This window comes from Haliotis asinina, chromosome 8 (genome assembly GCF_037392515.1).
Source record: "Haliotis asinina isolate JCU_RB_2024 chromosome 8, JCU_Hal_asi_v2, whole genome shotgun sequence".
Classification (NCBI taxonomy): domain Eukaryota; kingdom Metazoa; phylum Mollusca; class Gastropoda; order Lepetellida; family Haliotidae; genus Haliotis; species Haliotis asinina.
The window spans coordinates 62,366,988-62,389,558 of record NC_090287.1 but is presented as its reverse complement, the minus strand read 5'-3'; the positions used below and the strand labels follow the sequence as shown (position 1 = coordinate 62,389,558).

Genomic DNA, 22,571 nt, shown 5'->3' with positions numbered 1-22,571 from the left:
GACAGAAGTCCTGGCGAACAAGGGGACTTTCTTAGTGCATGCTTCCTCCTGTGGTAAACGCCACGGATTTTCATCATGGGCTTAGGTATGAATAATGGGGAGGCGGCGCTCTGAAGCTTGGGGTGCATATATAAGTAAGGTATGTCACGCCTGGTGCACACAGCTGACCGATGACTGTGACATATAGTGACAGAGGGGTGTGACATATGGTGACCGATGATTGTAACATATAGTGACAGAGGGATGTGACACATAGGGACCGACCGACAATGTGATAAGTATCCATCATCACAACATTTTGACATCGTCTGCACAGTGACCCGATAATGAGATTATGTGTTCACTGAAGAAATCCCAGCATCGGTTTCAAAGTGTTAACTGTTGACAACTTGCTGACCAACGCCTATGTAGCAATGTCCCGTTAAACACAATGAAAGTCTGTTCATTCAGTAATTATAAATCGTTCAGTTTCGCGAGGTGTCTGACGGTAACCGTAACCGCCTTTCTGTCGGTATATCGGATTGATAATTGGATGGATATACGGGTGGACGTGGCTGGATGTACGGGTTGACGGACCGATGGATGGCATGTTGGCTGGACATTTTTCAACTTTGATAACGAGGACTGGATAGCTACAGAACTAAATCGTGGCATTTCTGATTTTCAAGGGTACATGGCGATTTATGGTCCCTTGGAGTACGCGAGAGGAAAAGCACGTCAGGCATTATGGTACCATGGAGTACACATGAGAAGAGGTACGTCACGCTTTATGGTCCCGTGGAGTACACATGAGAAGAGGTATGTCACGCCTTATTGTGCCGTGGAGTACACATGAGAAGGGGTACGTCACGCCTTATGGTGCCGTGGAGTACACGAGGGAAGGGGTACGTCACGCCTTATGGCACTCTGAAGTATACAAGAGAAGAACTACGTTATGCCTCATGGTACTGTTCAGTACACAAGAGAAGAAGTACGTCACGCTTTATGGTGCCATCGAGTACACAAGAGAAGAGGTACGTCACGCTTTATGGTGCCGTGGAGTACACTAGAGAAGAGGTACGTCACGCTTTACGGTACCGTGCAGTACACAGGAGCAGAGGCACGTCACTATTTATGGTGTCGTGGTGTAGACAAGAGAAGAAGTAGGTAACGCCTTATGGTACCGTTCAGTACACAAGAGAAGGCGTACATTACACTTTATGGTGCCGTGAAGTACACAAGAGAATAGATAGGTCACGCCTTATGGTACCATGGAGTGCACAGAAGGAAAGGTACGTCACGACTTATGGTGCCTAGGAGTACACAAGAGAAGAAGTACGACATGCCTTATGGTACCGTTAAGTACACAAGAAAAGGCGTACATCACTATTTATGGTACCATGAAGTACACAAGAGAAGAGGTATGTCACGCCTTAAGGTACCGTGCAGTACACAAAAGAAGAGGTATGTTACGCCTTATGGTCCCATGGAGTGCACAAAAGGAAAGGTACGTCACGCCTTATGGTACCGTTCAGTACACAAGAGAAGAGGTACGTCACGCTTTATGGTGCCGTGGAGTACACGAGAGAAGAGGTACGGCACGCCTTATGGTACCCTTCAGTACGTTATGCCTTGTAGTGCCGTGGGGTTACACAGGAGCAGAGGTACGTCACACTTTATGGTGCTGTGGAGTACACAAGAGAAGAGGTAGATCAAGCCTTATGGTGCCTAGGAGTACATAAGAGAAGGGGTACGTTACACCTTATGGTACTCTGAAGTACACAAGAGAAAAGGTATGTCACGCCTTATATTACCATGGAGTACACAAGAGGAAAGGCACGTCAAGCCTCATAGTCCCGTGGAGCACACAAGAGTGAAGAACGTCACGTCTCAAGTGTTTAAACAAGAGGAGGGTTACGTCACGTCTCATTGGTCCACGTAGTACACAAGAGGAGAGGTGTGTCACGCCCCAAGTAGCCTAGGTGTACACAAGAGAAGAGCAGCGACACTCTTCATGGGTTCATAGTAGGGGTTCATCACAAGAAGAGGGTTAGGTCACGCCTTATGGACCTGAGGAGTACACAAGAGGATGGATACGTCACGCCCTATGATTCCTTGATGTACACAAGAGGAGAATAGTGACACGCTTCATGGAACATTGGTGTTTACAAGAGGAGGAACACGTCGAGCCTTATGGGATCGTCACGCTTCATTGGTCCTTGGTGTACAAAAGGAGAGAGGTACGTCACGCCCCATGTAGTCCTGGAGAACTAAAGAGGAGATAACGTCACGCACCGTTGGGACGTGGAGTACACAAGATGCGAGTACACAAGTATTTTCTGTTCTCTGAACCATGGACATATATAACAATATAACTCGTCACTGACATCTCTCATGTCACATACTGGGCAGAATCTGTTTGCTAACTGTATTTCTTTCCATGTACCTCTCCATATATAGTATCAGGCTCCGTCCGTCCTTTCGTCCATCCGTACGTACGAACGTACGGATTGGAATATCTTAAGAACCGTTGACTAGATTATTTTCATATTTGGTATCTAGGTTTATCACGGTAAAAGAAAGGCCTAAATCAGGTTTGGTGATCTTGACCTTCATTTCAAGGTCAGAAGGGAACTTTAGAGTTTTATCTTGTCAGCAAGATATCTGAAGAACCGTTCCCTGGATTTTCTTCATATTCAACACCAAGCTTTATCTAATGAATGTGCAGGGTCCAGTCAGTTATGGTGACCTTCACCTAATTTTCAAGGTCACAGCGACGCTTTGAAGATTTCAGCATGGTTCGCTGCATGTTAAGTTTGTCAGCGAGATACCTCCGGAACCGTTCTCTGGATTTTCTTCATATTCTACATCAAGCTTTATCTAGGGAATGTGCAGCGCCCTGTTGATCTTGGTGACCTTCAGATAATTTTCAAGTTCGTCCGTACGTACGTACGGATAAGTTTACTTAGACTGGGATTGGAATATCTTAAGAACCGTTGACTAGATTCTTTTCATATTTGGTATCTAGGTTTATCACAGGAAAAGAAAGGTCTCAGTCGGGTTTGGTGACCTTGGCCTTCATCTCAGGGTCAAAGGGGACTTTTGTGTTTTACTTTGTCAGGGAGATATCTCAAGAACCGTTCACTGAATTTTCTTCATTTTCAACACCAAGCTTTATCTAGGGAAGGCGCAGGGCCCAGTCGATTTTGGTGACCTTCAATTGATTTTCAAGGTCAGGGCAACTGTATATTTAGTAATTTCATAGACTGGTCAAGGTCTAAGTGACGCTTCAAAATACGAGTGTTTGTGTTTTAACAACTGCAGTGCAATATATCAAAAGAGTTTGAGAGTAATATTTATGCTGACATTTTATTTCATCTTAAACTACGACCTTCACTTTCATTTCTAATATGCGGCGGGGGATTATGTCATATTAGTGACAATGCTTGTTCAGCTGTAATTCGATGATTTGAAGTTTGAAAATACCATATTGATATTCTTTATTTATTATCCCAAATTTTAAGATATTGCTCAAACACCATCCTCAGATTTAAATAGCTTATATGTAGTAGATCTCGGGGTATTTTCTATTTAGTCTTTCCATGCTTATAGATATGGTTCTTGTAATGATGTGTAAATATTAATTATTTGACAAAGAGGAGAAGAAACTACAGGCCACATAGTAGTGAAGCCCAGGTTATCGAGACTGTATTTTACAACGTTAATCATTTCATGTTTGCAATATTCAGATTAATAATCTGGTAATAATATTTAGTATACGGGGAAGGCTAACTTACTAGTTTTACTTTGTACCAGTTTAGACCAACAGCACAACGTAAATAGTGACATCAGTGAATGTAGCATATAAACGTCAACGGTGTAGGAGGTAACATGACTAAATTCGTACGTACTCTGGGACTTCAGCCGGGATAGAGTGAGTGTAGGTTATTCAGCACACACTTCTCCATATTCTCACCACAAAGATGAAACTCTCAACTACTAACTTTATTCTGCTATGAGTGATGTATACTCTACTTCCTCAGTTTGAATTAAATACAACATGTATATCCGGGAATTGATGTTTTGCATTTAATTAACTGCGTTAGGAATGAAATAAATCAGTTTAACCCTGACATGTCTCTATTTTGATATCGGAAGTAATCATGACTTTGTGACAGCTGTGTTGCTGTAATCGTTTGTAAACACATAAGCCTCAACCCATTCGGGGAAGTGAAACATCCTTCCTTATTCCACGTGCGTGTTCACAACTGGCTCTCAAACTGGAGTTTTCTCCCTTTTTACATCATAAAAAACGGAGAAGTAACATACTTAACCAAGCAAAACGCATGTACTGGTAAGAAACACACATGACGGGTTGACATATCCGTCACAAGTTTGTTGAGCCGATTCTGTTTATTAACAGCGAAGGGGGTGGGGGTTTGGTGGTGTTGACTTTATGGGACCAGTTGGTACTATGTACTGTGGGGTTCTACTTGAAGGGTTGGTTTGGTATTGATAGTTGTATGTAAAACATAAATCAGTTTTGTCTACATATTCAATACAGATTTAATTTGCAAAACATTACAGAAATGTTCGAATGTAAATTTATATTTCTATAAAGCCGGTGGGTTTTTTTCACACGAATACAAAGTTATGTCATTAACGGTAATTAGGTCGCACGGCACTGGTTTGCGTGTTGCCAACCTATTTAATCTTAATTCGCGTTCATAAAGACATTTAACTATTTATTTGACATCAATGTAAGTCAAATGGACAATCTAACAATATGGAACAATTATGAATACATCTCACCTTGCTATGATCACTATACCTCCCTTTTTACGCTTGAGAAATTTCGTAACACCACCTAACACTCGACTTAACTCCTAGAGTTACTTCCCTTACTCTTCTTCCCGAACGTTTCAGTTGTTTCAACCATTGCGTCAGTGAACGACCAACATGCATTCGATTAAGTTCTAGAACATTTCCATTTCATTCATACACTCATGCGAATGTCGATATTACGAAATATGAGTCTTATGAAGGTGACCGAACATGTGAAACTGTTTCGTCATGCTGAAAGTCTTTAAAGGACACGTCATCTTCAAATATTTTCCCGATTGGTGGATTCGATTTGAGCGTCGTCGTTTGTCTCTCAGGTCAAGGCTGCTCAAGGTGCCTTCTGTTCCTGACAGTCGTCCACATGATGCAAGCTTGCATCAGCCAGCAAGGTCAAAGGTCACAGCGCTTCAGCTAGAAGAGTCTATCATGAACAATCACAGATTGCCCTAATAAACGGCATGAGATTAAGTTGGGTGAATCCAAATTCGTATCTTGTCTCACTCAAGTTTATGGTTTTTCTCATCTTGGACTCTAGCTTTGTATGTTTTTCTCGTACTTCAAGACGAATGAAATAATTTCTAAAACTAATCTGAAATAAGTTTTGTTAACATCTATATTTTATATTAAGCTTAAACTATCGTGACCCCCAACACTACAAACATGGGGAGACAATGTGGATTTCCATTCGGATAAGAAAATAACAGTAAAAGCTCAACAAGTGAGTGAAAAAGTTCAGTTTTACGCCGTGTATGCAATAATTCAGCAATGTCGCAGCACCAGATATAGCCTACACACACTGTGTCCATGTGTGGAATCGAACCCGGTTTTCGGTTTGACGAGCGAACGCTTTAACCACTGGGTTAGCCCATTGTATACAAAATATATATGTACAACATATACAACATATGACACACGTTACAGTGAATCTCTTCTCAGTGTGAGCGCATGGCGAATAAATAGAGCTGTCTCATGTTGTAATAGAGATGCTTTACTTGAAAGTATTGAATAACGTTTTGTAGCATTCTTGTGTGATCGTAGCCATGGCGGGAAATACATCTGCCTTAAATCATTATGTCCAGGACAAATAAATAAAAAGTGAAATTCAGTGTGAAAAAAACAGTAAAAAAGTGTAAACCCGAGAAGATCTGCGTTGGAATTGACCTTTACTAACTCATGCTTGTTCTAGAAGGCGACTAACGGGATCGGACCCTCGTGCTCGCTGACTTGGTTGACACGTATCATCGTATCTCATTTGCGTAGATCGATGTTCATGCTGTTGATCACAGGATTGTCTGGTTCAGATCCGATTATTTACAGAGCGCCGCTATATGGTATTGCTGAGTGCGGCGTAAAATTAAGGTAACTCACTGGCTCATTCGTATGCTGTATAAATAGGCATTTAACTGTCCATTTTGACTGTAAAACATTAAAGGTCTGGTCAATATTTCTGGCGTCTACAAAATCCTTTCCAACTCTCAGTATGCAATATCTTCATCACTTGTTAAAATATTCTCAAGTCACTGTGAAATTGAGAAAGTGCATTGTGCACAACAATTGTCAGTAGATATTGCTATATGTTGGTAAAATACTATTGCTAAAATACTTGAGATAATAATAATCATTTTAAATACTTTAACTGGCAATACTCTAAATCTTGGTCATAGGCACAGATGATGATATACGGTCTATCAGGTAGGCGGTGTGGTGTGGTTGTCTCCTGTTGACCACGTGTAAGTGATGCAACAATAACATCACTTGTCTGTGGGTGTAGTGTTACATTGTACATATTTATGGAGGCAGTCACAGAGAGTATTGGTTACAAGAGTTCTTTGTTCTCCGATACCACAACTAATTTAGATTACACGAAAGTCGTCACGTTGTGTCTGCTAAACAGGATTTAGTTACGAAAAACTGAGTTTTTGGAGTAACAGACAGCAGGCAGGATATATCAAATATAAAACAAAGTGTCAGAAACTTGTGCGTTTTTCATATTTTTGAAAACATGAGGAAAGTTCGTCTTTAAACCTCACACTCCACTTTGCTATATACGTTTCCACTCTACCCTACAGTACTCTCCGAATTACAAAAAGTGGTTTTATTTTCACGTGTATCTCTACAATTTATGTAGATAATATGCGACAGTGTGAAATATCTGTTAAAATAAGTTAGACCTAACTACTGCTCCAGTTAAAGGGAGATGAGAAACGTGAAAAGAAAGACTCTACTGAAGGGACAGAGATAAGCATTAGTTGAGATATGACAACCTATGGAGGAATTAAAGTAAGGAAGTGCAACGTTGAATCAATCCCATATATCTTCCAATTTCGACAATCGTACTTTGAAAGTACAATTCCCCCACTTTTTAAAGAGTATGTAGGGAAGTGCACGTCATGTCTTAACACACATGACAATATCCAGTCCTGCTGGTCGCCGGGTGGTCATGCGACTTATATATTTTGAGACACGATGCTTTTCTATGGGTATCGGGTATCATACTCTTTTAGATATCTTAACATAAACTTCACGAAAGAAAGACACGCAAGATGTTAATCAACAGATGAGGAATATTCCATACACACGAAACAGCACAAAATATCTTTGAGATGACCCTTTGTGCCAGTAGGCAGCGGATGCATTTCATGTCAGGTGAGTCAACTTTCAATCGTCATACTTGTCTGAGCCTTCGTACCAGACGGTCTTTGTGTCATCCATCATATAGGCGCCGCTGCTGTTCATGAACACAGACCGTGTTCAGATCGGGCCGGGTCACCGACTTACACAGGTATCTACTGTCAACAATCAATAATTGATTCTTACACAAACATGCACACTTATCTGCCCTTGTCGAACGCATTGTTTACGTACAATGAACGATATCAGGCTTGTTGCTCATGCAGTCAACCGCGGGTTTGCATGCTCAAAACTATCATGCCGTCCAGTGTAAGCAGAAGAAATGGCCCTGTAACCACCGAGTGCCCCATTACTAAAAGCGGCCATGTAACCACTTTTGCCCCACTACAAGATGTGTTCTTGCAACTACCAACTGCCCCACTACAAGAAGTGTTCTTGCAATTACCAACTGCCCCACTACAAGAAGTGTTCTTGCAACTACCAACTGCCCCACTACAAGATGTGTTCTTGCAACTACCAACTGCCCCACTACAAGAAGTGTTCTTGCAACTACCAACTGCCCCACTACAAGAAGTGTTCTTGCAACTACCAACTGCCCCACTACAAGAAGTGTTCTTGCAACTACCAACTGCCCCACTACAAGAAGTGTTCTTGCAACTACCAACTGCCCCACTACAAGATGTGTTCCTGCAACTACCAACTGCCCCACTACAAGAAGTGTTCTTGCAACTACCAACTGCCCCACTACAAGAAGTGTTCTTGCAATTACCAACTGCCCCACTACAAGAAGTGTTCTTGCAACTACCAACTGCCCCACTACAAGATGTGTTCTTGCAACTACCAACTGCCCCACTACAAGATGTGTTCTTGCAACTACCAACTGCCCCACCACAAGAAGTGACCCTGTAACCGCCGAGTGCCCTACTACTGGAAGTGTTCCTGTAACCACCAGCTGATTTCGATACCGAGAGAAGTACACGGTGCTGTTGTCGTAGTGCTTCACTACAAGACATGGCCCTGTAACCACCGAGTGCCCCACTAGAAGAAGTGGCCCTTTGACCACCGAGTGCCTCACTACAAGAAGTAGCCCTGTAACCACCGAGTGCCCCACTACAAAAAAAGTGGCCCTTTGACCACCGAGTGCCTCACTACAAGAAGTAGCCCTGTAACCACCGAGTGCCCCACTACAAAAAAGTGGCCCTTTGACCACCGAGGGCCTCACTACAAGAAGTGGCCCCGTAACACTGTAACAACCGAGTGTCCCACTACAAGAAGTGACCATGTGACCACCAAGCGCCCCACTACAAGAAGAGACCTGGTAACCACCGAGTGCCCACCTACAAGTAGTGGCCCTGTAACCACCGAGTGCCCCACTACAAGAAGTAGCCCTGTAACCACCGAGGGCTTCACTACCAGAGGTGGCCCTGTAACCATCGAGTGCCCCACTTCAAGAAGTGACCATGTGACCACCGAGTGACCCACTACTTAAAGTGTTCCTGTAACCATCACCACCGAGAGACGTACAGTCTGTCATATTCATGTTGTCGTAGTACTGTGCTTCGCTTTGAAACAATGAGATAGTTTGAATCCACGCTTGATCCTCGTGTGTCCGCACCGCATTGCAACTTTAGTGACAGGTTGAACACATCCTAGGGCCTAAACTGGCGTTAATCCATCACACGAACTCACTAACTATATAATGATAACATACGCTTCTTGGTTAAACTTTAGTGCAATAAACACAGTTTTATTGTACAAAAATATGAAAGACTTATGCAATTTGAATATTAAAGACGTATACATCCAATAACGAATAATGACACTTCGTTAGTCTGGCTGTTACCATGGTATTGTACATCAACACTACTGTGCCATCTTTTGCTCTCTCGTTGGGAGAAGAGCGCACAGATGCCAGAAAACCAGTGAGAATAACCGCATGCATTTCTTTGCGCATGACGATTTATTGTGTTGGTAGTGGTCAGTTTATTCACATTTAAATCATCAAAATGCCATTTTGTAATCGTAACATTCTTTGACAGGGTTTTCCCTGAATAAAAATAGACTATGCATTTACAACCAATCGTTAGAACAGTAACGTTCTGCATACGATCAAAACCATACCGATTTTGTCTGCGCAGCTTTTCTCGACTACTGAATAGCACCACTACAACTTCTAGATTTATGGTAAGGAAATGAGAAGCACAAATCTGAAGAGCATGTACAACAAATCAATTGCGAGTAAATCTTGTAAAAAGCTAGGAAAATGGTGACATGACACTACAATGCTTGAGTGTTTGATTACTGTTATTTCTAGAGGTATACTGGAACGAGTATTGTTAATCTCGGATGCTGGCCTTGACACGATTACCTCTTTCTGATGCAAGATCTTCTGAATAAAGCTTCATGTAGCCATAGGTTACTGACTTTGACTGATGCAATCTTTAAATTAAGTGACGTCAATGTCACGTGACCTCACGCTAAGATGGGAGACAACTGTTGAAAGATCACGATGAGCGACTGAGGAAACAAACAAGGCAAGACAATACCATGACGTCACTAACAATGGATCTGCAGATAAATATAATATACTGTAAGACATTGACCAGACTGTCCAAATACGAACTGAATGACAGACAATATGAAGATTGACCACGAGCAAGTACGACGATAGCAATGTTCAGCTATAAGTCATAGAGGTAGGGTTATGTAGTAACTACACTGACATGATTGATGAGGAGTAAACCAGGCGATTCCCTTCTGTGGTTAGCCAAGTTCCCCGCCCCCGCTCGGGGCTCCATCACCAGTCTCCGTCCACTTACGGGTCTCCTTGATATGATTCGAGATGATGGTACGCGAGATATATGACGAGATATAGACTGTCTCAAAATGGGATTCAATGTCAAAAAACACAAATCTCATAAAGAAAGATTCGGCCAGTGAAGTGGTCGAACTCGTCACTTCCTTTCGGATCCCTCCCCAAGATCAGCGAGACATCCCAGCTCTACCCCAGGTTTCCGTGGTACCCTGGGTCCAATCCGTCCCGGCCGGGCTCCGCTTTGAACTCCCTTCACCGATGACGCCTTCTCTTCACGATACGCTCATGATTGCAGGAATGTTGGAAGAATGACACAGGTTCTCATGATGTCGATGATTATTATGTAAATGATGAGCAATGGTATCCATGGATGAAGAAGCTTGAGGGGCTGGTTCCTGTCGAGTGAAACAGCTACGGAGGAAGGTCTCAACCTGCAGCTTTTCCTTCTGCAGTTTCTCAATCTGCTCTAGCAGCTCCCTCTGGTGGTCCTCCAACTGAGTCAGAATCTGTAAGGGGAGATAACCGGATTAGCCACTGTTCAAGTGTTGGAATCGTTGTGATGAGGAATTACTAGCAAAACAGGGGATCAAATCCGCACTCCCGGAAAGACTAGACGTGACATTTTGTACGAAAGGATAAGCTTCTTGCCCTATGCAGGAGACTGCAACATGCAAATGATAACAATATTATTCTAGTCAATAATATTAATAACGATTGCAATTAGCAATCCACCTGATGCATACTCAGCTGTCACATGGCCACGAGAATGCGGAAGCAGTCTTTAGTTTCGTTTTCGTTTCTATTTGCACATCAATGTCGTGCTTCGGAATCACATGACTAATACCACGGAATGTGTCAAAAATCATATATATCACTGTGATGACTATACAATTAATAAAACTGTACTTTGCCCTAATAATGATTTTGATAATGTAACAAAATATATTTTTGTTTCATACTCTAAGAGACACTAAAAATAAAAGTGTACTTCGATTTGCATGTAACAAATGCTACAAAAGATTATTGGAAGAGGCACTTAATTATTTTGTATAATATCTCAACAAATCCGTGACAGGAATTTTCAGTTAACATTCCATCAACAAGTAAGCCTAACAGCCATTCGGAGTAACACTACACCCAGCGATGGAATGAAAGGTCAAGGAGAGTTCATGCAAAATGAATTAACAAAGATACAAAATATCTGACAAAATTAGCGACGCAAGCCCATGGATTAATACAATGAAGATTACAAAAAGCAACTATTATTTCTCGACCAAAATGTTTTAGGGATTTCGCTTCCTGTATCCAACAAAACTTCTGAATGTGATCACAGTAAACAGCATGACAGACAACTGTGACAATGACGTAAATACGCAAAACAAAACTCAAACTTTACACATACACCAACTATCCCAGGTATTGCTTATGCATATGAATCTAACACCGATGCACTACCCAGGGATGCCCCATGGGGGGTGGGGATCGCTGCATGTATTGTGGCTGCTTCTTTATCTAACAATGAACACTGACTTTCAAAATAATTTTGTCACTGATGAAAATGACGTCACTATTCGAGCCACCCACAAGTGATGATCAAAACCAGACATCTTTCAGGTGGTACAGGTGGCTGGGTCAGGAATGCCAGTCCATGGTAACGACCAAAAAAAATATGAATACAGGATTTTGAAAAAACAGAGTTGCACATAAAACTCCGAACGGCGTGAACAAGTTGACATCTAAGCACCCTACTCCGCTCCCTTGCATCACGATCAGCTCCATCATGATGTGAGAGAAATAAATAAACGAAGCGAAAATCATATTTAAATTTTAATAAATACAATTATAAACCAATTGTAATTGTGAATACAATTATACTTCTGGACAATCCTTTGTTTGAATTTAAGAGTTTGAAACCTTTTTTATCACAATGCCTTATTCAAGAGCCTATAAAAATGAAGAAATAATATTCCTGCTCCATATATCTTACCTTCTGCTGAGAGAGCGTCTGTTCTTTCCTCCTTTGACGGTAAGCTTGTGCTGAAACCTTATTTCTCTCCCTCCGCCTTGCTTTGCGTTTCTTCAACAGCGCGTCCTACAATACAACCAAATCCATCAATATTTCGTGTGCCGATATCGCACTACTATTGATCAGCGAGTTACCTCCCTTCTCAATATAACCTGCGCAGTAGGTGAACAGGGTCGGCAACGGATCAGCTGAGCGTAACTGCTGACGGCATACTTTTTGCGCAATTTCATTTAGCATGACTTGGATCTATAATTGCACAATCGCATCGTCCCGTGACGATGATATATGAATAGGTTATTCCATTAACAATAAATGAATGTCGACAACACTTGTTATCATGTAAACAGCTTTATCTGTACGGGAGTGCAGTTTCTACGTGCGGCCTCTCACAGCTGATCGTCAGCTGAAACTCGGTGAATTAGGTCAAGCTAACCTACCTTGTCTGTGGCTGGCTCTGCTCCGCTGTCGCTAGTGCCAACATCCCAACATGTACCTCCATCCGATTCCCAACAGGCATCGCTAGATGTTTCTGTATCTGAATCAAACTTGCGTCCCTCCACGGCGGTCATTGTGGTCAAGGCCTCAGCGGCTCTCCGTGCCAAGTCCGTATCAACGGAATAAGGCGACTCGCCCGAGGTATGCCGGCTTCTCGGCCTCTGGAAATTTTGACACACGACGCGAACCATCTTGTAATGAAGTTTTTAGATACTGAGATCAAACAGAATAAAATCCAGTAGTGTTTAAAGTGAACTGTCAGGGTAAATATCCGTCCGATCAACGAGGAAACTTAAACTGACAATGAAATCAGCTGGTCTACTCGCCGGTATATATATTCAGTGGGCTTGCGTCACTGTAACCTCTTCAACTCTGACCCTACTTGCATATTTATTAACCAATCAGCAACCAATAACATTACTGAATCACGTTTTAAGCCGTTTATCTATGAATATTCATGAACTAAACGACCTTGCCCTTCGTGGAATGAATTCTAGATGTCTCTTTGTGATGAAATCCCAGCTGTACCAGTCGGGCGGGCAGCAAAGTTAGAAATGACGTGTATGAGAGGAAGGAAACGTGGGGAAGACCGTTACTATATTCGGAACAACACGTCAGTAATCGATGAATCAATTCACAGAGCACGATTGTTTTGTTGTGTTGAAACAGATCGCTGTCAACAAATATTCGTTGTTGCGTTTCGTAATATTCACATCGATTTCATTTGTTAGTGAAATAGTACGTTATGTGGTGTCGTGATTATTGTGAAGAGGCTGAGTGGCTTTACGGGCAGGCTAGTGTATAACACTCGCTATTGAATAACTGAATATCGGCCTGAACATGGAATATAAGTGGGGCACGACAAATCGTGCAATAATGCCCGACTATTGCGTGTGATAGCTCTATAAACGATAGTGTTCATTCGTTTGTACAATTTCTTAATTTTGAAGATCATTGGATTTGGGTACACTGATTACAATGCACTCAGTGGCTCTTATGTTGGTTGATATTGTTATCAACTATGAAGTATGATTAAAAACTTTAAAAAAATAAACAAGGCAGTTAGCTTAGACACAGAGCATAAACGCAGACGGTCACAGTCCAAACGATTTCTGATGCAAGCCTAGCATGTGGAAAATATGCGCAGTTGAAGTAAGTTAGCTAAAATAGCAACACTTAAAACACACAGAGACATATATAACACGCACGCACGCACGCACGCACGCACGCACGCACACACACAAACACGAACGCGCTCATTGAGAAAGACGGATCAGGGTGAAATTTGCACATGAACGTATTTCCTACTGCTAACGGGTTTGAAAAATATTTTGACACCAATACCATAAAACCTGAAAACCTTGTAATGATGCATATTCGAGCGCTGGTGTTCACAAATCTGCAACAAGATGTAATGTTTGGGCCTGTGATAGTTCCTTTGTTAATCCAACTTTACTAATTTAAGCCTCAAAATACAAACGTCACAGTACGTTATTGTTTGTGTCGACAGTTATCCCAAAAGAGTTGTAAACTGCAGGAATTTTTATAAGAATCTTGCTTTTCATCCTTGTATACACCGACTACACCTACCATATGACCCACAAAGCACGAATCATATCTATATTTAAACACCAAAGTCACAAATATTCAAGAACACCTAACCCACCTACATGTTAGTGATAGAGGTGACCTCAGTGCAGTGCAAATACAGTGGAAACCTTTATAAGTCACATTTCAAGGGACTCGCCAAAACTTAACAGGTATTTTACTTATCCACACTTATCAAAACCTGCAAATGACAACCATATGCATATACATGTATTGCGACAGCAGTCTTGCTGTATCGTTTGTAAACGTATAAACCTGTGTGTGTGTGTGTGTGTGTGTGTGTGTGTGTGTGTGTGTGTGTGACCTTCAACCCAGCTCAAAACGCTTGCCCTCAACGCTCAGCCTCAACACTCACCGTTAAAACAAACCTCAACCAGCCGTCTACCTTTACCCTCAACCTAGTCATCAACACTCACCTTCAAAACAACGTTCAACGTTCACCCTCAAACTAGCCCACAAAGCCCACACTCAGTCCAGTCTTCAACGTTTACACTCAATCCAACACTCAACACATTCCTCAAGGCTCACCCTCAACCCGGTGTTCAACGCTCACCTTCAATCCAGTTATCAACGCTCACCCTCAGCCAAGCCCTCAACGCCTACCCTCAAATCCGGCATCAACACTCACCTTCAAAACAGTCCTCAACGCCCACCCTCAATCCAGCACTCAACGTTCACCGTCAGCCTAGTCCTCAACGCCCACCCTCAAATCAGCCCTCAACGCTCACTCTCAATCCAGCCCTCAACACTCACCCTCATTCCCGCCCTCAACGCTTACCAGAACTCAAAGTTCAGCCTCAAAACAGACCTGAACGCTTCGAGCCAATCCAACCCTCAACGCTCACCGTGAAACAACGTTCACCCTCAACGCAATGTAGGACTCATTGCCCACCCTCAAAACAGCCCTCAGCGCTTGAACCCAACACATCCTTCAACGTTCAGCATCAAAATAGCTCTCAACGCTCATCCTCAACCCAGAACCCACCACTCTCCCTCAATCCAGCCCTCAACGCTCAGCCTCAATCCAGCCCTCAACGCTCAATCTGAACAGTCACTCTCGCTCTCCCAAACCCCGCTCCACACACACACACGCACGCACGCACGCACGCACACGCACGCACACACACAAACACCCCTTTTAAGTCCAAACACCAATATTTACTCTTAATCATCTCTAATCCCCTGATGCAACACAAAAACTGACCATAACTCCCTCGTTTGTATTAAGATATATAACTATTAATTTTTGAGAATTTTTTTTTTTGTGGGATGGGGGTGGTCGTTTAGGAGGGAGGTAACAAAACATATTATTCATATACCAACCTCACCAAAGTTCGTGTTCTGTGAGTACCAAAACAGCAAAACTAATCGTTAACCGAGCGATATCTGAACTCTGTTAATTCTCAACGCTTCGACATCATGAATCGGACATGACTTTGTTAAACAATCACCGAGTAGGTACAGGTGGAGATAGTAAACCTGACCCTCGACGTGTTCTCTCTCACCTGTCCGTGGTAACGGAGTGTGTTGCTGCGTCCTGTCACATACACATTGTCTCCGGTCAGATAACGCCCCTCAAGGTCCTTGCTATCTGCCCCCTGAGAACGACATACCTTCATAACACCCCCGCGCTGACATTGCTAATCTGATAACAGATCTTTGTTTGGGTGACGAATCGAAATGTTTGGTCATAATCTGCATTTACTGTAGAAACCATAGAGAGTATACAAACGCTTAGTCTCTGAATATGCATAATTATGATAGTAACAAACAAACAAACAAACAAACAAGCAAAAAACCCATTTAAATTGATAAGGAGCCCAAGGCACACCAGACATTCAGGACCTGGGGAAATCTACACATGATTCATTTATGACTATAGCATTGCAGAAAGGGCAAGGGTTTAGGGAATATATGTTTCAGGATTGTGAGACAGACTACATAGAAGACTGAATAATTTTTAGTGCTCAGAACGTTAAGCAGGTTTTGCTAACCTGATCTAACTATTTGTTGGGAATATTATTCTTGTTTATGAATTGTCTTTTTTACACTATCTGTGTATATTTATATTTAACTTTCACTCTGCTTCAGGTAATTCGGTTACGATAACAACACATGACAGCAACGAAAAAACCCGTGGCTGAAAACGGGGACGAAGAGCTAATAATGTGTTCTTGTTGCATGCGGTTATTAATCGTAGTCGCTGTGTATTTATCTCGTAATAGCTGTAAGATTGCTGACCTGGCAGTAAACAATACCTAGGCATTCGCGCATGCGGGAAAGCACGCAAGCAAGAATGAAACAACGAGATACGGCTTGTTTTCGAAGGTTACGTATGTCATGAGGGTATGGCAGTTTCAGCATGAAGCTTGCATTGTTTTGGCAGGTTTTTTTTGTTTACACATTTAAGCTTTCATAACTTTTGTACTGTTTAATCTCAAAATCAACTGAAGTGTATACTTTTATTTGCCCGTTGGTATATTTGTGTGAGTGAGTTAGTTTTTACGCCGTTGCAGAAATATCCCAGCAATATCACATCGGGAACACCAGAAATGGGCTTCACACATTGTGACCATTTGGGGAATAGAACCCGGGTCATCGGCGTGAGGCGAACACTTTAACCACTAGGCTACCCCACCACTATTTGTGTGAAATCATCTGAAAGGTGTGAATGTATCATTGACATAAGAAAGGTCTATACCGGTTCAGCAGCACTGATAGAGCAGGGATGCACATATTTCATCCTCCAGTATGGTTGTTTTGTCTTGTCAGTCAGTTGTGAATCATTGTTGAGCAGTTGCTTTTCACTGTGTGATGAAATATCCGTGATCATTGAAGCTCGATATCAGTGACCTACCCACTCTCTGAACTCACTGTGATAATGAAGTGATACAAGATACTGTATATATAGTTCAGAGCACCTTTACTGCGCTGAAGAGCCATGTACAGGTGTCCTCAATAGGATATAACTCAGTGAACGTACCAGCACTAGGTATGATATCCTACTATAGGCCCGGGGCTCCTTTGACGAAGAAAAATTACTAAGGTTAACTCATATTCTTTAACATTGCACTTAGGTTACTTTAGTGACTTACGATCACCTTAGTGCTCTGTGAAAGGAGGCCCTGGTGGGGAATTAAAGCCTAGACTATATAAATTTACATAAGTATTCGTTGAGCGGTGACTAAGGGTTTACAGAAACAGACTTTCACTAACTATTTCAGAGTAAAATGAAACATAAAACAGTATGCTGACAGAAATAGTTTCCCATGCCCTTTCGTTTACAAATAGGAAAAAATGCTGCAATCTGTATTTTAATGAAACCAACGGCTAACTTCAGTCTTCAAGTTAAGTACAGTAAACCATTAATATATCGCAGGGATAACTCAAAGCAAGCTTTCATTGTAGTTAGTTGTACCTGTAGTCCCCCATTCGGATTTCGGTTAAAATATACTGCAAGGGATAGGGACGGAAAAATCGTAACATCCGTCAGTTCGTTATAAACGTCTTCTGACGTTCACAAAGATGATGCCAATCTGTCTCACCACCCCTGAACCACATTATTTTCCCTACAGCCTAGCCCTCTCTGCAGTGCTATAGCCTTTTATAAAACAAGTTTAGACTTGTTCAGCTACAGAATCTCTGGTCTCCCTTGGTCTCCTTTCCAATTCAAATGGGTTTATTTGTTACAATTCAAAATATATATTCAGAGACTAAGCATTAGTCTAAGATGATGCATGAATGCACGTCTTATCGTCCATTCCGTCACAGGATATCAACTGGTAGGTAGTCATTGAATTCCGTGACAAGGCGCGACTGCGGAGGAGAGGTGTTTGGGGTGCGTGCGTGCGTCCGTGCATAAAAGGATGTATTGACAGATCTGCCTGTCCAGGATTGTGCATGCATTGAAAAGCAGTCCCCTTATCCTTTTGTGCGAAGTCAATGCATGGAAAGTCTCGTTATCGTCCCGACGATCTGCCGGAACAAATTCTTTGGACTGAAAAACGTAATAGTTTGGGAGATTATATCCATGAGTCACTGAATATCAGTTATGGTAGCTGGTGTGGAGAGAAGGGTATTCATTGCCTTTCCTAATTGTTTAGTGTTTGTCAAACCTTTCACCACACAACCCATGAGTCCTGTAAACAAACTGGTCTTGGCCAGATAATTGACTGATAAATAAACCAGACAACCCAGTGGCACATGATAACGGTTTTACCGATTATTTGAAACTTAAAGCAATGTCTTAGTTTTGTGAGTGAGTGAGTAAGTTTAGTTTTACGCCGCACTCACCAGCTTTCGAGCTACACAGCGGCAGTCTGTAAATAATCGAGTCTGGACCAAAACGTTCACTGATCAACAGCAAGAGCATCGATCTGCGCAATTGGGTACCGATGACGTGTAAACCAAGACAGCGAGCCTGACCATCCATCCCGTTTGTCGCCTCTTACGACAATCATTGTCGCCTTTTGTGGCAAGCATGGGTATTACGTCAGTTCCGAGATTCTAATATTTATTCCTAAATGAGAAATACTTCAGAAATATGTTCGGTCAGAAATGGAATGAGGAGAGTGGGCCAGTTACCATACTGTTGCACTGAGAGGACAGTCACATAATGCCTTGGGAGGTGTGGTGGCGGTGGTTGGTTTGGGATGAGTCACAGATTGTATGTGGGGAGGTATGGTAGTGGTGTTTGGGTTTAGTCACAGAATGTATGTGGGGAGGTATGGTAATGGTGGTTGGGTTTAGTCACAGAATGTATGTGGGGAGGTATGGTAGTGGTGGTTGGGTTTAGTCACAGAATGTATGTGGGGAGGTATGGTAATGGTGGTTGGGTCTAGTCACAGAATGTATGTGGGGAGGTATGGTAATGGTGGTTGGGTTTAGTCACAGAATGTATGTGGGGAGGTATGGTAGTGGTGGTTGGGTTTAGTCACAGAATGTATGTATGGAGGTATGGTAGTGGTGGTTGGGTTTAGTCACAGAATGTATGTGGGGAGGTATGGTAATGGTGGTTGGGGTTAGTCACAGAATGTATGTGGGGAGGTATGGTAGTGGTGGTTGGGTTTAGTCACAGAATGTATGTGGGGAGGTATGGTAGTGGTGGTTGGGTTTAGTCACAGAATGTATGTATGGAGGTATGGTAGTGGTGGTTGGGTTTAGTCACAGAATGTATGTGGGGAGGTATGGTAATGGTGGTTGGGGTTAGTCACAGAATGTATGTGGGGAGGTATGGTAGTGGTGGTTGGGTTTAGTCACAGAATGTATGTGGGGAGGTATGGTAATGGTGGTTGGGTTTAGTCACAGAATGTATGTGGGGAGGTATGGTAGTGGTGGTTGGGTTTAGTCACAGAATGTATGTGGGGAGGTATGGTAATGGTGGTTGGGTTTAGTCACAGAATGTATGTGGGGAGGTATGGTAGTGGTGGTTGGGTTTAGTCACAAAATGTATGTGGGGAGGTATGGTAATGGTGGTTGGGGTTAGTCACAGAATGTATGTGGGGAGGTATGGTAGTGGTGGTTGGGTTTAGTCACAGAATGTATGTGGGGAGGTATGGTAATGGTGGTTGGGTTTAGTCACAGAATGTATGTGGGGAGGTATGGCAATGGTGGTTGGGTTTAGTCACAGAATGTATGTATGGAGGTATGGTAGTGGTGGTTGGGTTTAGTCACAGAATGTATGTATGGAGGTATGGTAATGGTGGTTGGGGTTAGTCACAGAATGTATGTGGGGAGGTATGGTAGTGGTGGTTGGGTTTAGTCACAGAATGTATGTGGGGAGGTATGGTAATGGTGGTTGGGTTTAGTCACAGAATGTATGTGGGGAGGTATGGTAGTGGTGGTTGGGTTTAGTCACAGAATGTATGTGGGGAGGTATGGTAATGGTGGTTGGGTTTAGTCACAGAATGTATGTGGGGAGGTATGGTAGTGGTGGTTGGGTTTAGTCACAGAATGTATGTATGGAGGTATGGTAGTGGTGGTTGGGTTTAGTCACAGAATGTATGTGGGGAGGTATGGTAATGGTGGTTGGGTTTAGTCACAGAATGTATGTGGGGAGGTATGGTAGTGGTGGTTGGGTTTAGTCACAGAATGTATGTGGGGAGGTATGGTAATGGTGGTTGGGTTTAGTCACAGAATGTATGTGGGGAGGTATGGTAGTGGTGGTTGGGTTTAGTCACAGAATGTATGTGGGGAGGTATGGTAATGGTGGTTGGGTTTAGTCACAGAATGTATGTGGGGAGGTATGGTAGTGGTGGTTGGGTTTAGTCACAGAATGTATGTGGGGAGGTATGGTAGTGGTGGTTGGGTTTAGTCACAGAATGTATGTGGGGAGGTATGGTAATGGTGGTTGGGTTTAGTCACAGAATGTATGTGGGGAGGTATGGTAGTGGTGGTTGGGTTTAGTCACAGAATGTATGTGGGGAGGTATGGTAGTGGTGGTTGGGTTTAGTCACAGAATGTATGTGGGGAGGTATGGTAGTGGTGGTTGGGTTTAGTCACAGAATGTATGTGGGGAGGTATGGTAGTGGTGGTTGGGTTTAGTCACAGAATGTATGTGGGGAGGTATGGTAATGGTGGTTGGGTTTAGTCACAGAATGTATGTGGGGAGGTATGGTAGTGGTGGTTGGGTTTAGTCACAGAATGTATGTGGGGAGGTATGGTAGTGGTGGTTGGGTTTAGTCACAGAATGTATGTGGGGAGGTATGGTAGTGGTGGTTGGGTTTAGTCACAGAATGTATGTGGGGAGGTATGGTAATGGTGGTTGGGTTTAGTCACAGAATGTATGTATGGAGGTATGGTAGTGGTGGTTGGGTTTAGTCACAGAATGTATGTGGGGAGGTATGGTAATGGTGGTTGGGTTTAGTCACAGAATGTATGTGGGGAGGTATGGTAGTGGTGGTTGGGTTTAGTCACAGAATGTATGTGGGGAGGTATGGTAATGGTGGTTGGGTTTAGTCACAGAATGTATGTGGGGAGGTATGGTAGTGGTGGTTGGGTTTAGTCACAGAATGTATGTATGGAGGTATGGTAGTGGTGGTTGGGTTTAGTCACAGAATGTATGTGGGGAGGTATGGTAATGGTGGTTGGGTTTAGTCACAGAATGTATGTGGGGAGGTATGGTAGTGGTGGTTGGGTTTAGTCACAGAATGTATGTGGGGAGGTATGGTAATGGTGGTTGGGTTTAGTCACAGAATGTATGTGGGGAGGTATGGTAGTGGTGGTTGGGTTTAGTCACAGAATGTATGTGGGGAGGTATGGTAGTGGTGGTTGGGTTTAGTCACAGAATGTATGTATGGAGGTATGGTAGTGGTGGTTGGGTTTAGTCACAGAATGTATGTGGGGAGGTATGGTAGTGGTGGTTGGGGTTAGTCACAGAATGTATGTGGGGAGGTATGGTAGTGGTGGTTGGGTTTAGTCACAGAATGTATGTATGGAGGTATGGTAGTGGTGGTTGGGTTTAGTCACAGAATGTATGTGGGGAGGTATGGTAATGGTGGTTGGGGTTAGTCACAGAATGTATGTGGGGAGGTATGGTAGTGGTGGTTGGGTTTAGTCACAGAATGTATGTATGGAGGTATGGTAATGGTGGTTGGGTTTAGTCACAGAATGTATGTGGGGAGGTATGGTAATGGTGGTTGGGGTTAGTCACAGAATGTATGTGGGGAGGTATGGTAGTGGTGGTTGGGTTTGGGATCAGTCACAGAACACATTGAGAGGTATGGTAGTGGTGGTTGGGTTTGGGTTCAGTCACAGAACACATTGAGAGGTATGATAGTGGTGGTTGGGTTTGGCTTCAGTCACAGAATACATTGGGAGGTATGGTAGTGGTGGTTGGGTTTGGCTTCAGTCACAGAACACATTGGGAGGTATGGTAGTGGTTGTTGGGTTTGGCTTCAGTCACAGAACACATTGAGAGGTATGATAGTGGTGGTTGGGTTTGGCTTCAGTCACAGAACACATTGGGAGGTATGGTAGTTGCGGTTAGGTTTGGGTTCTGTCACAGAATGCACTGGGAAGTATGGTATTTCCGCAAAATAACATCCAAAAACACCATTTTCAGCGACTGTTTACTCACAGTTGTCTTGGTTGTACGTACGCCGTGTGCATCACACGGAAGCGAGCGTACGCTAAATAGCATTCGGAATCGTTCGGGTACGAACCTTTTCGAGATAA

The 22,571-nt window shown here is 42.9% G+C and overlaps 2 protein-coding genes across 2 annotated transcripts in view; one reads left to right on the top strand and one right to left on the bottom strand.

Annotated features, from left to right (window-relative positions):
* Positions 1-22,571, top strand: part of LOC137294724 (atlastin-2-like) — a 214,813-nt gene that overhangs the window by 166,726 nt on the left and 25,516 nt on the right. The window lies entirely within an intron of this gene.
* LOC137293728 (uncharacterized) lies at positions 9,173-13,346 on the bottom strand. The gene is made up of 3 exons (XM_067824440.1): positions 12,731-13,346; positions 12,255-12,359; positions 9,173-10,773 (listed from the first exon to the last, which is right to left on the bottom strand). Exons 1-3 carry the CDS (start codon positions 12,977-12,979, stop codon positions 10,540-10,542), a joined length of 588 nt encoding a protein of 195 aa, XP_067680541.1. The 5' UTR covers positions 12,980-13,346; the 3' UTR covers positions 9,173-10,539.